At 42.0% G+C, this 18,179-nt stretch overlaps 1 protein-coding gene across 2 annotated transcripts in view; it reads right to left on the bottom strand.

The window, feature by feature from the left end:
- The window catches only part of GALNT11 (polypeptide N-acetylgalactosaminyltransferase 11), a 47,223-nt gene extending 29,446 nt beyond the window's left edge, over window positions 1-17,777 (bottom strand). The window contains exons 1-2 of one of the 2 annotated variants that reach the window (XM_054273448.1): window positions 17,720-17,777; window positions 1,481-1,813 (exon numbers count right to left, since the gene is read on the bottom strand). In XM_054273448.1, the coding sequence (XP_054129423.1) occupies window positions 1,481-1,775 (295 nt within the window). In that variant the 5' untranslated portion in view covers window positions 1,776-1,813; window positions 17,720-17,777. Of the gene's footprint in view, window positions 1-1,480; window positions 1,814-10,918; window positions 10,939-17,719 lie in introns of those variants that run through there. The other variant, XM_054273449.1, reaches the window with a different exon arrangement.
- Between the last annotated feature and the right edge of the window lie 402 nt (window positions 17,778-18,179).

Below are 18,179 nucleotides of genomic sequence, written 5' to 3'. Positions count from 1 at the left end.
TCATGAAGAACAGTATCCAATACATAGAAAAGACCTGAATGATTTCAGTTCAAACAGCAGATAGAAGCCCTTGGGAAACAAGGGGCTTGCAATCTAAACCTCATTTTAGGCTTTACTTCAGCAGTGTTATGTGGCTCTCACAGATTAATGAAAAAAGAAAAGACAGACTGACCTACCTACCTACTGATGACAGTTTGATTTTGACTATCATACACCACATTTCTTTTCACTTTTTTAGTTTTTGCTTTTGTGTTTATCACTGTCCTACTCTAGACAGACTTCAGGAAACCCTTTCCTACAACATCTCGTTTAAAGAGCTGTCTCCTGATGATTCCTGTAGAATTTATCCTGGCACTGTAATTCCCCTTGGCTTTCACCAGCAAAACCAGTCACTTGGTTTAGAGATCAAAGGACTTCTCAGTTAAAGAGCTCCATTTCTTTCCTGGCCCAGACTGAATAGTTGGAAAGGAATGGCCACCTCTGGACAGGCCTTCACCTCACTTGGCACTCAGGCTTTGTGCAGTGAACTGAAAAACACTTGTGGTGCCACAGGGCAACATGAACTGCCATTTTTCTGACATTTATTCTAATGCCCAACTCAGAAAGTGAAGTTTGGTAAAGTTCTGTAAACTCATGAAGCTTGTGACTCACCACTCATCCACAGTCATGACAGGGGACTTCACTGAGATCTGAGCATTAAACCCTGGCTATGAAGGTTCATTTCTGTGTTCTATTTCCCAAAGCAGCAGCAGAAGCCAATACCCCAACACTTTGCCACAACATTTCTGCCTGCAGACTCAAACCAAGATTTCAGCCAACACACAATGTGCCTGTTTGCACATTTAACCCAGCAGTGAATATGCTGTAAGCACCAGAATGCACAAAGCATTTCATTTTGGAACACAAAACTAAACCACCTCATTGCTGAAACATGCTCCAGTGAAACATACAGACCTTTGCCGGTACAAAGTAAGCAGGACTTGGCTCTAACCATTGCCATCTCAATCTTGCATTTCTTGTAGATTAAGTTATACTCCAAGCATATCCTCCAAACCAACAGGTCCTCTTCATTGCTCATTGATAGCATGCTATTTTTAATTACTGCATGTAAGTACAGTTTCTCTGTAGCTAACTAAGGCTTATGTATTTGAGCCCAATTAAAACAGGAGTAAGATGTGAAACAAGCACATCTTACTCCTGAACCTTCCAAGAGCAAGATTTAGTTCATCAAGGGCAGACCCTGCTGTAACCCAGCCTTCATCAGCACTTACACAGCATAGATGTAAATGTTAGAGTGTATTTTGGGTTAAGCACTGTAGAATAAATTTCAAGTAATTCCTAATGAAGAGAGCCACGAGTACCACCTGCATTTTAACAAACACAACTTCTTCATTATACACTTTCCCCTGAGATAGTGTTCTGTAAAAAAATTTCTCCTGTTGTTTTACTAAGTTTTTCACCAACACTAAAAACCACTTACCCATTTCAGGAGAGAATTCTATCTCCCCCTTAACTGGATCCTGGATATGATTTCCCAAAGAGTTTCCTATCTTATTCTCTTTCTGCTGCAATTCAGGTACATGAACCGGCCCCCGTGTAAAACGGGGGTACAATTTTTTTGGGAATGGCCTCTGAGGTTCCAGCCCCTTGATGGGCACATTCTTGAAGGATTGGTTCTCTTCACTGAAGTTGAAATAAACAAAGAGCAGAAGTGTCCAGGTCACGGATGTGAAGAGGCACCCATAGCAGAAATAGCGAAGTGTGACACTTCCCATTGTAGACTCAGCATCCTTGAGGGCCCATTCTCAATTACCTGGAAACAGTGAAAACACACATTTGAGAGCGCTGCCTGTTACCTCATGCATTGCAAAATACATTCAATAGGTTACTCCTCCATTAAATGATTTTTAGAGCTTAAACTTCAGGCACAGACCTTAAAAGAAGTAAATCCCTTTTCACTGTCCCGTTCAAAAAGTAAACATGACCAGTTTTCACATTTAATGTGGATACCACTGCTTTAAAAGATGGAGCCAACAATCACTAAGAGCCCAGTGACACACCACAATTAAAGTTTAAAATTATTAATTTCCCTCAAAATAGTTATATGATTATATCTGATCCATAACAGTATATTTCTAGTATGCCTGCCTTGAAATAAACAAATAACTAAATATACACAGGGAATTGATTCTTCATGGAATTGTTTTGGCTGGAAAGGACATCTGAAGGTCACCTTGTCCAACCCCCTTGCTCAAGCAGGGCCACTCTGAGCCAGCTGCCCAAGAGTAAGTCCATGGGTATCCATTTTCATAGCTCAGATCCTATCCTAAATCATAGAATGAGAGACCACAGATACAAAAAAGCTACATGGTTCAGTTCTTCTTGCCCCAAATTTAACAGCAGCCCTCATGAATGTCCCAGGAGTTCCAGAAAACATGGGGTGCAATTGAACAACACACAGCACCATGACAGCCACATTTACAGATAAACTTCTCCACAGAAAGAAGACAGATAAGACAGGAAAAGCAGGAAAAGCTCTAAGGCAATTTACTGGGTTCCTCCAGGCCTCTGCAGACTCCAGAAAAGCTTTCATATTCCAGCCCATCTAGAGCCAGAAGGAAGCAACCCAGACTGCATTTTTACTTCAGACATCCATGAGATAATTTTCCCCAAAGCTATACTGCATAAGCAAAACTGTGAAGTGAAGCAAATGAAGCTGGTGAAAGTACTTTACTTATGGGCCAGGAGAACTGGGTAAACTTTCTGGAGTTCCCCAAATCTAAAAAATGTTCAGCATCCTTCCCCCACCCTGCAAAAGAAACCAAACAAAACCAACCAAAACAAAACCTCCAAACAATACACAAAAAACCCCCACACTAACAAAAAAAAAAAACCCCACATGCCTTAAAAACTATACAGATCAGTTCCTCAAACTGAGGGGGAAAATGCTGACTCAAAGAACTTGAATTCTTTCATCACTACCTAACCAAAACAAAGTCTTTGCACAGTAACAAAAAGTCAGGAAATAATTTAATTACCTTTTAATTAGCAAAACTTTTCTTTTAAGAAAACAAATACTGAGGTAGGAGTCAATCATTTATGCTGATGCACTTTTCAAACTACTCAAAAAGTCAGAAACTACCAGAAGTTTTCAGGTCAATCTGGCAGAGAACAAACCAGAACATTTCTGAGTACAAACAAATTATTCCTTCTCAATATGGGAAACTATAAAACAAAGGTAGAAGCTCTTAATGATCCCAAAGAACATTATAAAGACACCATTTACTTTGGCAATGCAATTCCGAGTCCTTAGTGATTTGCATCCAAAAAGAATATATGGCAAAATTCAGGCTTATGTTTTCCAGACTGCAGCAGGACATCATCTCCAAGAATAAAATACCCACAGAGTAAAGCAAAACACCAAAACCCACCCTCCCCAAAAATTATTTACCCATTGTTCTTACCATGTCAAACTCCCTCACTCCTGCAAGGCAACAATCCACAGAGCAGTTGAGCCCAAGGAGCTTAAAAAGGTCTTAGAGAGGGTTTAAATCTCAGGCTGAGCCTGTGCATACAGATGAGCTGCACTCTGTGTTGGAGAGAGAGCCTGTTTCACTGTCACACAGAAATCTCACTGCAAGGCCATTAAATTAGGCAGGCATCAAACTCTCTGGAGCAGAAATGACTGAAGAAAATCCTCATTTTTGCTAGCAGAATATGTTTCCCAGTTAGAGAAGTACAGGTGACCAATGGCCAGTGCCTCATGCCCTGTGCTAACACGACCACACCAGGGTGAACCTTGGCTCAGAACAAGCATGTGAGGCTGCAGAGGAGCAAGAGCAGACAAACACTTATATCCTCTCATTATAATAATTCTTCCTGCTCAGCACTCTGCAGACAATTAATGCTTCTCCATAAAAGAGGATCTGGCTCCTTGCCAGGTTCTTTTTGCATGGCCCCCAGAAGGTCATCTGCAGTAAGATGTGTCCAAGCCCAACATTCTGCTCCTCAAAAAGTGCTGGAGGTGTTTTTCCATTCACTATGGTAACACAGATGGACAATCCTAACATGCACTGACACTTGGGAACAGAACTGTCCTAGCAAGATAAAAATTACTGTAACAGAGAAGGAACCTTCTCATTTCAGAGTTGTTTAAGGATACATCTACACTGCAGCTTGCACAGCAAAAACAATCTGTTCTATCTCTGGTAACAGAAGACAGGCACACAGAGCAGAATTCCTCATGGATGAAATATTTCCATAGTTCCTTGCGCCTCTTTCACAGCTCAGAGCTACACCTGCTGCTGTGGCACTTCCAGCCATGACAAGGTTAAAGTGTGCTGGGACTGCCATCAGGCACACTCAGATTAAAGAGGAGGGGATAAATTACTGATCACCAGAGTGAGGACACTGCTGTACATTCCTTCCATCTCTAGCCAGGCTAAAACTCATGCTTGGCTACTGCTACAAAAGCAACCAAAGCAAACCAAAGCTAAATAAACCAAGTATTTTTTCTACCTGATCTCTGCTAGATCTGCTCCACCTTCTTTTCCTCTCCTTCACTATTCTGGGATTTTGTAAAATGATAAAGATGTTGAAATACTGCATTTAAATCAAATGATAGAATCTCCACAATGCACAGCCTGTGCCCATTCAGTACCTTGCTATTCAACCAAGACATTTGGTAATTTATTTGGCAGGAAAATACAGACTCACTGTGCAGACCATTCTGAGGGCAGAACAGAAAAAAAAAGTTAACCCTGTGTATGAAAGGCACACTGATTGCTTATTGGTTTACTTTATTCACCAACACATATGTATTTACACAAATCCTTTGGACTTCAACCACTTCCACCATTTAAGCAGAGTCATGATCTGTGTCAGAGCTGCACACTCCAGTTTTAGACAGTTTTAAGTTGATTGCCTTCTTACAGATGTGCTTTAGGCCAGAGGTTTCCAAGTCTTCAGCCATGTCAGTCCTGCTTGGGACCTGCCCTGAGGAACCAAGAGAACCTTTGCAGCCCTACACTTCCATGCACACAAAGCACAACCACACAAAGGTATCTCTGCCCCTCCTCAACATACCAAGAAACAAGAATCCCTCCACTCATTTCAGTGTGCAACAAAAAATAATCACTTTGAAAAGTGCAGAGGGAGAAGGAGAGGAAACTGCAGCTGGGCACAAGACACAGGAGGAAACATTCAGCTTACAGAGCCTCACACCCAACCTTGATTCTTACCTCAGCCACCTCCCTCTCCATGAACTCCTCCCATGCAGAGACAGTGAATAAAAGCCTTACTCTGTCCAGGTTCCTTTCCTCTCCAGTCTTGGGAAGTCTTCTAGGAAATACAATCTGCCAATTTACCCAACAACTGCCTCAGCCTATGGATGGTCATAATACCTTGATGAGTGTCTAAAACATCCATCCTCTCCCACTTGGTTTCTCCAAGGAGGATTTTGAAACTTAAGCAAAGCCAAACCCTTCTTTATTTCTTCCTCATTTTTTGTTCCCCTGAAACAGAGACAACCTGTTCCTGAATATAGGAGATGCAAAGGACATGCCTTTCAAATCCAAAGTATTAGGAGCTTTCTCAGCCCTGATATATGTTGCATGAAAAAACAGATTATATGTATCTTTAACTCAATAGCCTAAAGCTCTGCTAATGCAAGCACAGCTGGCAGGTTTGAACAGTTAGATAGAAACTGAAATTTTAAAAAAAAGCAGAACTGCAGAATTCAGAAAACCAACATGCTCATAAGTATAATTTTCACTTATGCAATGTTGTAACAATGAGTCCAGTCACCAATAAATTGCTATTTGGACAGTACAGTTAAAACCCCTTTCTATTTATTTCTTCAAGTTCAAGCAAAAGTACTAAATACCACAAAATAATAATCTATTATTTAAACATAGCAAGAAGAATTGTTTCACAGCACAGTTCCTCACAAATTTTCCTAGAAAGAGATTAGACTTGAGGGTCTATCATGCATCTCCCCTTCACTTCTGAAAAGCACTACAGCTGCCAAAAGTAAAAAAAAAAACCACCTCAAACAATTCTTCTTTCCAAAAACTCAAGTAGTAAAGAACATCCAGAATAAACAGAAGGCATTTCCTTTCCCTTGGCAAGATAGGAGCTTCATGAGCAAGTAATAAATGTTAACACCTTGAAGCATTTTACAGGCATTCATTCCCATGCCCTAGAGATGCATGGAGTTCAGGGCTGTTCACTCTGGAATCCAGGAACACTTCAGCACAACAAACACAAATCATCCAAGGTGGCAGCATCTCCTGCATCAGGAAATTACAATCCGGATTGGGGGCAAGAGAGGAAAAACGTATCTTAGAAACTGCCTCCATCAGCATCAGCTCAGAAGAGACCAAGACAGAAAGGAACAGTATTCTGAGAATTTCTAACCAAATATTCAGCTTTCAGTGTCCCTCTTGTTGCTCTATTTTGACTACCATATATTTATTGCATTAGCTTTCCTTGGAACTGAGTTTGCAGACCCACATACCAGAAATGCCAGTAAAACACCGCCCTCTAATTTCCACAAATTCCAGTACAGAATTCTCAGTTCCTTGCACAAGTAGTAAATAATTGATTTTTTAAGAGAACTATAGAGGTTAAATATTAATGACTCAGTAAAAGTCTCTTAAATTCAATCAATCCCAAAACTGAAAAACTCTCCAGGAGCCCACCTGCCAGAGCTGAGCTGCAGCACTCACTGTGCAATTGGCTTTTCATGTCACAGCAGCTCCTTTTGGCAGCCTTACACACCACCATGACATTCATTCCATACATCAGGCCCAGGAATATTTACATTCATTTAATAACTGGCCCAACAAAGACACAACTGTGTTCCCCCCACAGCCCAGGAGGGTTTGTTGTCAGTAACCTGTGCAGCTCTCAGGAACACTGGCCCAATGTGCTGGCCTTGGATATTTTTAAAGGAAGCACAAAATGTCAACCACAATCCACAATATTTTGGCTTAAAGAGCAATATTTGCTACAGACTCTATGACCTGCCACTGCTTAAGCACTGACATCTGCTTGGATTAACCTCAACAGTTTAGTAAACACCGTGTGAGTGGATGTTTCATAACTGTGCCAGAACTCATGCTTGTCACAGGTCAAACAGAGGATCAGACTAACCTCAGGATTTTTGAAATAGGAGTTAAAATTATTGGAGAAAACCTTAAAGTCTACTTGTAGTTTTTCCAAGAACAGCTTTTCTTAAAAAAAAAAAAAAAAAAAAAAACCCAGGAAAAGACAGATACTCAACTCATACTACTCAGGTCCTCTGCAAGGCTACCTGTGTATTTTGGAACTACACTGAGGCAAGGAACAGATGTATATAATCCTCATTTTTAAGGAGCACTCTACCAAAAAAATTTTTTAAAAATCATTAAACTACTTTATGTTTCTACAGAGTATTAGGATATTTTGCTGCATGACTTTCTATAGATGCTTCTAATTTTTACTTTCTTATTTTTTGGGTAGAGTAGAACACAAGAATATAAACCAACAGGAATATAAACCAACACTACTCATGAATGCAACTTTGCTCTTTTAATAGCCTTCATCCTTCCTACATTTCTTGGCCTCCAAGGTGTTACAGCTACCCATGAACTGGCTTTCCAATTTACTGGCTGAATCATTATCAAACAACATTAACAGTGCAATGAACAGAGGCCAGATTAGGAGGAATTAGTACTGCAATAAGACACACTCATCACACAAACAGAAATGCCATTCACACACCTTCTGCAAAAGAATTATTTTTTTCCATGCAACCTTTCCATTAGAATCTCTCTGTTCAGGGAAAGTCACAGTTAATAGACCAGCAGGATGAGAAAGGGACACCTCAGGCAGCTTTTGCTTCAGATCCAACACACATCCCTAGGAGCAACATTCAGTCAGAGCAAAAGCCATAGACATTTCCATGTAAAAGTGCTTCATGTGCCCCAGAATCTAAGCACCAAGCTAATTTAACTCGTTTAAAAACCTTCCTACAGGACTGATTTATCACTAAATTGGATCTACCTACCAGTTTGTTTTTAATTAAAAGCCAGCATTAATTTTTGACCTTACAGAGGGATGGGTGATTGCACTTTATGAATTAAGTGGCTTTTTTGACAGAATGCAGGCAGGTAACTACTCATGTGAAGATGGGCTGGGCCTCCAGGAACCTGAATCATTCAGCAGGGACAAATGCCAAGCCCTGCACCTGGGACAGACCAAGTGTGGCTGCTGGCACAGCCTGAGGAACAGCTCTGCAGCCAAGGCCTGGCTAAGGCTGAGGCTGAGCACAGCCCTGCAGCAAGGGGAGGCAGGGATGGCCCCACAGCAGCAGCTGAGCCAGGGGGCCATTGCACACTCCCTGTGACCACAGGCAGGGACAGCACCCAGGGAGGGACTCGCCAGTACAAGGCAGACACCAGGAACCTGGAGTGAGGTCAGGAAAGGGACACTGGGCTGGAACACCTGCCCTGGGAGAACGGGGCATGCTGGATTCCTTCAGCCTGCAGAAGAGACAGCTTTGGGATGGGAGCTAAAATAGCAGCCTGTTGCTACCTACAGCGATGTTACCAGGAAAACAGACCCAGGCTATTTAGTGAGGTGCAAGGCAGGAGAGAGAGAGAAAGACAGAAAGAAAGAAAGACGAAAAGAAAAGAAAAGAAAAGAAAAGAAAAGAAAAGAAAAGAAAAGAAAAGAAAAGAAAAGAAAAGAAAAGAAAAGAAAAGAAAAGAAAAGAGAAAAGGAAGGAAGGGAAGGAAGGAAGGGAAGGAAGGAAGGAAAAGAAAGGAAAGAAAAGAAAGGAAAGAAAAGAAAGGAAAGAAAAGAAAGGAAAGAAAGGAAAGGAAAGAAAGGAAAGGAAAGAAAGGAAAGGAAAGAAAGGAAAGGAAAGAAAGGAAAGGAAAGAAAGGAAAGGAAGGAAAGAAAGGAAAGGAAAGAAAGAAAGAAAGGAAGAAAGAAAGGAAGAAAGAAAGGAAGAAAGAGAGGAAGAAAGAGAGGAAGAAAGAGAGGAAGAAAGAGAGGAAGAAAGAGAGGAAGAAAGAAAGAACTAAAAAAGACTAATGCTAAATCATGTTAATGTTCAGTCACACCAACACTCATTCACACAGATATCCTGTGGACCACAGGCTGTCCTCTTGCATAAGAGCACTGTTCCCATTCATTTTAATGAGATGACACATTAAGATCTATTTTTAATTAGCCTCAGCAAGTCCCTTCTAAATTCAACTTTCAAAGCTTTGAGAGCCAACAGTTTAGTCATTTCAGCACAGATATACAAATCCATGTCATACCACCTAAAATAAATCCTCCTGGAATGAATACAAAATCTTGAGCAACACTTTACAGATAATCTTAAAATACCAATAATATTCATTATATTTTAAAGATACAGAAAGGCACATAGATTAGTTGAATGAATTGTTAAAATCTATGAAACTATACTCCAAGTATAAGAAGTCTGAAAAGCTTTAAGTGTTTTAGGACAAATTTAAAAATCCATCTTGTTAAGTCTTTATGTTCTCAGCCCTCACTATTTTTCCAGTGTCAAATGACTCACTCATACACTGATTTGTATTTCAGTTTTTGGGCTTTAACCAGAGATGTCCAAATATTGCATAGCATAATTTTCAAACCTGTGAACTATACATTGAAATGCCTCCTCTAGGAACATAAATTTGCTTACCAAGGAATTACTCAACTCCAGTAAAAAAAGCTTTACTTAGCAGGCTGCCATTCCAGCGTGTATGCAAACACTTTGGCTTTTTTATAATAAAAATGTGAAATTCTTCCTTTAAGTTTATATAACTTGCATTTCAAAAAAAAAAAAAAAAAAAAGCACCCTTAAAGAAATGTTCAAGTATCTTCTGCAGTAACATCTTCCACTTCTTGTCAACAATAAAACATATTGGGTTTTTCCTTAATTGATAAAGGGTTTCTTTCTCCCCACATATTGCTCCACTCCATGAAGTGAGAGCATTTGACGATTTGACGAGGGCTCTAATTTAAGGATACAATTTTAATGGAAAAAACAGTTACAAGTTTTGGAAAGAAAAACTTTTTAAAGTCAGCATCTCATGTTAACAAACAGCTGAAAAGAACACCAGGTTTAGTTACAGCCAGTGGTACAACATTGCATCAAGAAAAGTAACATAATAGTGCAGCCTGATTAGAGAAAACCAGAACTATTGGATTAGAAATACAAGCTTACCAAAATCCTGGCTCTCAGTTCTGGGTAAGTAAATGCTATACAGTACCCAGTTTCATGCTGCTGCAGTGTCCTCATTCCCCTCAAAAAAAGCTTTTTATTTCCCAAAGCACAGCTATAAGAGAGAAATTCTTACCTATCCCCTGACAAACGCTCAGGCTGCCGGGCTGGATGTTCCTTTAAGCCATCTGGCTCAGAAATACATGGCATGCCATTCCCGGAGTCCTAAAAATACCTTCAGCCTTTCTTGCTGCTGACAAATACTTTCTTCTAATTCAAACAGCAAGATTTTATTTTCATCAATAAAACCAGCTCTGAAAGAAGCCACAAGGTCTCCAAAGAAAGCTTCAATGCATTTTGTAACACAGCCCCTTCCTTCTTCACAGAGCAAGGTTAAACACCCCACAAGTTGTTCTTCACTGCATCTCTCTCACATTAAAGATCCATGCATCTAAATATTAGTTTAACAAGCCTTCAGCACAATGTACAAACGCAGAATGTAAGAGAGCTTACAAGGTCAACTACACACAAATAAGCTGCTTAATACCTTTTCTAAATGTTTAAAATCTGCTTAGCTGTTCCTCACATTTTACATCTGCAAAGCTCACCAAAACAACAACAAAAATGCAGATTCATATAAAATAATTGGATCATGACACTTCTAGAGGCAGAGCTGAACTGAAGAACCCTCACCTTTTTCCAGAAGAGTCGGCACTGAAGCAGAGCAAGGTGAACAGGGAGAGCACAGTGAGTGCAGCACTCGGTGTGTTCATCCCGGGGAACAATGGAAGTTAACGCTTTGTGCTGCCGGCCCTGCCGGGAATGGGCGACAAGCACGGGGCTCTGGGAACACAGCCCGGCTGGGATGGGCTGAGGACACCAGTGCTGCTCACACTCATCTGGCTGCATTCACCGCCCCAAAATCATCCATGTATTTCTCTTTTTCTAATTATTTCTCACATCTCTTTTATTATGTTTTTTTTAGCTGATGCATGATCCATCTATCAATCCGTGGATTTGGCAATATACACACGGTCATTTTCCTGCCACTCACATAATCAATCAGGAACATTCTCCCTCATGACTAGGGCACAGTAATGCTAGAGAAAATGATCATTAAGCTGTATAAAAACTCCTTTAGTCCTCATTTTCCAAATCCCTAGGAACTTCATAAGACTCCCACATTTTGACATAAATTTTCTAGGCATATTTTCTGTTCCTTTTCAGAAATTTTCATCAGTCTTTTTTTTTTTCCCCCCCAGTCTTTTACTAGGAAAGTGAAAACACATTTTCTAATTCTTAAAAAAAAATTATAAAAAAATATTCAGGCCTCATTCGTGCAACCCTCCTAAAAAAAAAAAAAAAAAAAAAAAAAAAAAAGCTGGCAGCAAATTGTCAACCAAACAGACCTCACTGAAGGACGAAGGACTTTTGAGTGGGACAGTGGTAAAAAGTGGGGTTGACCAGTGTGTTTTAAAACCTGTGACTGCTAATCATGGAAACTGCACTTGGCACAGGTCCTGCAGTAGCTCCCAGAAGACCTCGACCATCCACTTGTGCAGAACTCAGACTGGTATCAACAGCTGGATACAAAAATACACAAAAGACTTGTGCCAACTCACTGGGAACTTCCAGAGACTCCACCTGAACATGTATCAAAGGCAAAATGGCTGCAATTATGTTACTATTTGTATTAGAGAGCTGGAAACTGTCTTAATGAAATTGTTGCATTGCACCTTATCCTGCAGCCTCAGATCTCAGAATTCCTGGACTCCTGTGCTTACCCCCCACAAATCATACAAGTCTACTTCATTTCTATTTCTGCACAGTTTTCCTTTTCAATAGCGGAAATTTACATAAAAGTACTTGGTTCAGTCAGAACAGAATCAAACATCTTTGCGGAGCCCGAGTAAGTGATATAAGCAAAAGGATTTATTTGTGTAAAAAACCCAAACAAGAAAAACTAAACACAAACAAACAAAAATACAAACAGCAGATGAAATGTAGCCCCAGAATTAGATGTGAGGTTAAAACAAGTTACAGTTTAAATCCCTAGATCGCCTCTAATAGGAAAATATTTAACTCATGCTAAACTGCTCAGAGTTCTGAACCCTGTTACACTTCTCCATGCTGTTAAGGATAGCACCATCTTAGTGATTCCCTCACTGTACCATGTTCTGTGGCTTTCCATGTGAATGGCCATTGTTAAAAAAATACTAAAAGCATGAGTTGAACTTAATGTCCATCTGCATTTCTCATGTCCAGAAACAAACACCACTTGGAGATTTTCACTCCAAGCTTTAGCACAGAGCCCACAGTGTCCATGCCATTTGGAACTTTTATTTTTCCCCAGTAAGAAATTCTGAGATAAACCAAGACCCTGTGTCCTGGGTTGACATCAGACCTACATCTTTTATCTCCTCACAAATGTCTCTAGACATTAATAGAAAAGAGGAATCCTAAGGATATAAACCTTAGGATTTTGTGTTCTCTCCAGCTCACTGACTGCACCAGGACAGGTACCAGATCAAGCCAAGAACACTCAGGTTGAAGTGTTTGCTCTGCTCAGGATTTTGCTGAGATTCTCAGCAACTCAATGTCTCAGCTCTCCCCTCATGCATTAAGGAAAATACCTTAATTGTTGGATTAAAACAAGTCACTAGAAAAAACAGATTGTGCACTGCGTGTAAGGACAGCAAATTTCTACAAGTTAAGCCAAAAATTAATTTTCTTAATCTTTCATTCCTTCTCTGTGATCTTACAAACTCAGTCTTTCCTTCTCACAAGAAATCCCTTTGAGTAAAGAGTTGTGGACCACTCCTTTTCCATCCCCTCTTGGTCACTTTTCTTCTACTTATCTACTGCCAATGTTTCTAACAGGAAAAAATACTCAGGATTTTGATGTTGAAATCATGGATATTGCAACAAAATGAATAGCAGATCAAAAATACATTTTCCTGCTTCAGCAGAAGCCATGCTCCCAACACTCTGCTTGCACAGAAGGTTAATGTGCAATCCAGAACTTGGCCATCTCCTGGTTTATAGGTGATGACACCAGAGATAAGAGATTCCTGCTCACTGACCAAATTAAGGTGTTTCAGGAAATGGAAAACTAAAGGAAATACTTCCAGAAAACACATTCAATAACAAATATGAGAAGTATCAATAGAGACAGCAGGACTCTTTGTTCTTGATGTTATGCTTGAGGAACTGGCAAAATAGTCAAAATGCCTACAAAGATTGATTCATAAGGGGTTTTGAATCAAAACAAGATAGTTTGTGCTTCCTGGAAAAGTATCTGTGTTTTAATTAAAGCCACCTTTAAGGTTTAAAGCATCCAATTTAATTCTTGTCTGCACAAGAAAATCTGTGTCATTTAGCCAAGCAACATTTGCATGGTTTTACACAAACTGAAAAGACCTCCATGAACATGCCTCTAACATTCATTAAGTATTTGCTTGAATCAGTCTGGCACATAGCAACCCTTCACTGAGGTACCTTCCTTTCAGCATGCCTCTGCAAGTTTATTAGCTTAGCCTGTCATTTTAAAATCTGACTTCTTAAATGGTGCAGTGTCTCCATAGCTGAAGTCGTGGGAATGACAAGAAGTTATTGCAGGTAGGGAGTTGCTCCCTAGACAGGCACTCATGCACGTATTCCTTCCCCCTTGAGCAGCAAGAGGAATTGTTTTTGTCCTGCTCCATGGCAAGAGAGGCTGGAGCACAAATGTGAGCAGTCTCTGTAGAAGAGGGTAAGGTAGAACTTGTCAGTCACAGCCAACTTCAGAAACACAGAACTTGCAATGCCACTACTGCCACGAGACAGGAAACCACAAGAGCTCACCTGCTCCCAGCTGAACTTGGAGCCACAGAGACATCACAGACTGCGGGCGCTGTGGGGGAGCAGCTCAGGGCTCCTCCCTGGCCTGCACAGCTTCTTCTGGCTCCCCCTGTAAAGCACAGAGCAAATCCGACCTCAGGGGTCTCTAATCCGTGTCAGCGGTGCAAAAGCTGATTCACCCCTGAGCACTGTGCTCCACTTTCAGCATGCAAAGGATCAGGCTGCCAAGCCAGGCTGCACAGCAAAGGGCTGAGATACAGCACATAAAACACGTGTTTACAGAAACTTTAATCCATGCTCTACAGCTCAGTAACACCATCAGTTATTTAATCTATAGATTAACATATTTTCACATCTCAGGGAGTAAGGTCAGAAGTTCCTACACCAAAATACCAGAAATTTAGTATGCCTGAAGTCAATTTTTGAATGAAACAGTACAATCAGCTTCCTAATTTTCTACCTTTTCTGCTGCAGTGTATTCCTGGTTTTTACAGAGTTTCCAAACAGAACATTTACACTAATTCTTACAGTGCTGACTCACACGAGACACACGCTAGAACGTGGCTGAAGGATGCATACAACTCTTACACAAAGAGAATTAAACAAATGCTTCCACTCCTGCTGCAAAACCCTGCTTGAACAGCCCAGACCTCACCACTGACACTGCTTCATACACTAACACAGGAGCTGCAACAGCAGATGCTTCCATCTCCATAAACCACCGCGTTTTGAAAAGAAACCCTTGATAAGAAGACAGTTTATCTGCCTCCCACACTCTAACAGGGACTCAAAGACTTCACCTCTGTAATACCTTTTGAGAAGGGAAAATCAAATTCATTTCTGCACTTGAAATACAAGAACATACTTTTACTCTGCAACAGTAAGCAGTATCTCTCCAAAATGAATGGTACCAAAGGAAATTGCTCGATTTTGGGGATACCTTTAGCTGCAGTATCACCTACCAGGCAGATGTAACATTTTAGGAAGTTGACAAACAACAGTCTCAGAAAGGAATGATTGTAATCTTGGAAGTTTTACTTTTTCCTTTCAGTGGAAGTCTCACTTTACTTCTCCACTTCAAGTTAGCAACACACAGCTGCTCCAGTGCCAAACTCAGCCTGCTGGCTGCTCTGACTGCAACCATTCCACAGGTCTGCCAAGGAATGTAACCAAGGAACCATCCTGCCTCTGTTCTTGTCACCCTCACAGTACCTTGTTCTTTCTCACTGGAAAATCCCAAATCCTACTTTTACTATCTGCTCAGACACTTCTAACCTCATCCATGTGACCCCACACCACATGCACACCTTATATCTACAAATAAAAACTTGAGGTTTGCATCACTTATTGTGAGGAAGCCTATTTTCTGTAGATACATTTTCAAAATACTAATAATTTATCTTTATTCCCCTTGCCCTGCTGTTTCCAGGCTTTCTGCCACCTAAAGTGCTTCAATGACACCTATTGTTATTCTACATCACTATGAAAATGATCAGACTCACCCATTCTCATAAACTACAGTCACACAGAGGCCTTTCAGCAACTCCATCCAGCGCTACTCCTGTGCATAATGCAGTATTGATTTGTATCCTCTGAGAATGTGATTAGACAGTAGAAGCCAGGCCACAGGCCCTGAAATCTGCAGTCAGACTCTCTTCCAGCAGAACAAATGCCACTTCCCCTGCTGGCATCCTCATCTGAGGCTGGGAGACGAAGGCTCATTAGAGCTGCACTGTTATTTCTTCCCTTCCCTGCTGCAGAAGAGCTCCTAAAACTCTGCAGGAGCTTATCTTACCCAGAGATGAGGAAAAGCTTATGCAGGAGGCATGCAGTTCTTCAGAGAGAGTTCCACCAGGGGAGGCCAATTTCTTGTTAATCAAAAGCCTCTTATCTGGAACCACCTGGACATTTACACTGTTCTAAAAGGAGGCCTAGGAATCCCAGCTGGACTGTTTCACATACTTAGAGGTTCTCTACGGAGTAGCATGGCAGAAACACACTGGCAGAAGAGATTGGTACCATCCTTTCTTGGGCACAGTCTGCATTTGGATCAGCTTAAGCTAATCAGAGATACCCAGGAATAGTTTCCTATTAAGGTGACATCCATAGAAAAGGAAAAAAACCCAAATCCTAGCTCATAAACCATGCAAGAATACTTAATGTAACTTGCAGACTACCAGACTACTCTTTCTAAGGAAAGAAGGGATTTGATCTTATTTTGAAATACATTTTCCAGGGAAAACCAGCACGTTAGCAGAGTGCTAACAACCCTGCCCACCTGCACCATTACTGTGCTGGCACTGAGAGATTTCACCCTTCCTTTGAACAGAAAGTAACGCTCCAAATACTCTGGACCAAATGGAGAAAACATTAATTGTTTACAGAACAGCAACAAAGCCAGGCAATGAGATATTATTTTTTTTTCTTTGGAAGAGTAGGGGCTGCACTTTAATTACATAAAAAGTCCTGTAGGGTCTACTGCAGCTGATATTAAAAACAACTCAGGATACAGCTTGGCAGAGATGCTGCAACAGAGAGCATCAGTGTTCTAATTACTTTCAACAGCAGTATTAAGGCTGACACCTGTGACAAAGTGAACAAAGGCGAAACAGTTGTCTGGAAAGGTGGATTCTAAACACAAGGTTTGCTTCCAATACCACATTACAGCAGGGAATTCTGACCTGCTAAGCCCCTCACTACAAGCAGCACAGGACTTTTAGTGGCTTATTCAGATCTGTCTGTTTTCTTGCAAGCAAGGGACCAGAGAACCTTTATTCTGCCTTGCAGGTAACTTTGAGACAGTATGCTCCAGCATGTTCTACAGCAGCTTTCCTTACAAGCTTTAACATACTCACACAAAAAAATATAAATACCACATGGCAATAATGAACTGACTAAAGAGCTGGAGGCTAGCCACGAAGAATAACACACATTTGCTAAAAGGAAGAGAGAAGCCTCAGTGTTGCATGGAAGTATAGACTGAAGAATAAGGAGGGGAGAGGAGGAGGGGAGGAAGAGAGAAGAAACAGTTTTAAAATAAATTTCCCAGTCATAAAGGATAAAGGAAAGAAAGCTTTAATACTTCACGAGGTCACACAGCGCTCCAAAAAGCAGTGCCTGACCTCGCCCTACAAACGAATCAATGAACGGAGCAGCGCCAGCAACACCAACACGTTTCGGGTCACATTTGCAGAGTTTCAATCTACCTGCAGGCGGGCCGCTGCTGCTCCCTCACATGCATTTAAAGAGTATAAAAGCAGTAATTACGTTATCTCCCATCCTGTGTAGCTGCAGCCCCTCGGGTTCCCCCCGGGGTCAGGTTAAACAGGAGCCCCCAGCAAGGGCCGGCCCCGGCCGGGGCAGGTTCCCGCTGTCCCCTCACCCGGGGCAGCCCCGCACCGCACCAGCCTCGCGGGCTCAGGAACCGCTGCCTCAGGGCAGGCGGGAAAACAGAATCACACAATCTATTCGGCTGGGAAAGACCTCTGAGATCATCTAGTCCCATCTACCACCGTGCACAGAGAGCCCGATGCCGCCGCTGACCCCGACCCGCCCCCCCCGGGCTGCCCCTCACCCCGGCGCCGCTTCCCCCGCCGGGGCCGCCTCCCCTCCCGCCGCCACCGCGGCCCGTGTCCCGCACAGCCCCGCACTCACCGCGGCGGTGGCATCGCCCCTTCGCCCGCCCCGCGCCCGCTGTGGCGGCGCTGGCGCCATGTGACCGCTGCCTCCTCCTCCTTCTCCTCCCCATTCTCCTCCTCTTCCTCCTCCTCCTCCTCCTCCGCCGCCATGACAGGCGGGGCTGGGGCAGTTGGAGAACATGGCGAGCCCTGAGGGGTAGAGCCGAAGGGCTGTGCAGTGTGTCCTGCGTCCCTTTTGCCGAGCTGTGAGGGGAATCAGGAGTGCAGGGCTGTGGATGTGCGGCTTTCACTCCTCTCCTCCCCTCAGATTTGCTATGAATGTCTCTGCTCATCCCACCGGGTTTATACCGTGTCTGGCAGCTCTCTGAGACATTAAAGCCTTTTCCGGCCCCTCGAAGTATTTGTTTCGGTTTTTTCGGCCTTTAATGCCCTTAATGGAAGTACAGAGTCACAAAATTGTTTGGGTCCCATCCAGC

The sequence above is a fragment of the Melozone crissalis genome, unplaced genomic scaffold (genome assembly GCF_028551555.1).
Source record: "Melozone crissalis strain CALT ecotype California unplaced genomic scaffold, PUWL_Pcris_2 ptg000016l_1, whole genome shotgun sequence".
Taxonomy (NCBI): Eukaryota; Metazoa; Chordata; class Aves; order Passeriformes; family Passerellidae; genus Melozone; species Melozone crissalis.
Note: the sequence above shows the minus strand (reverse complement) of the source record. Positions and strands in the feature narration are given on the sequence as shown.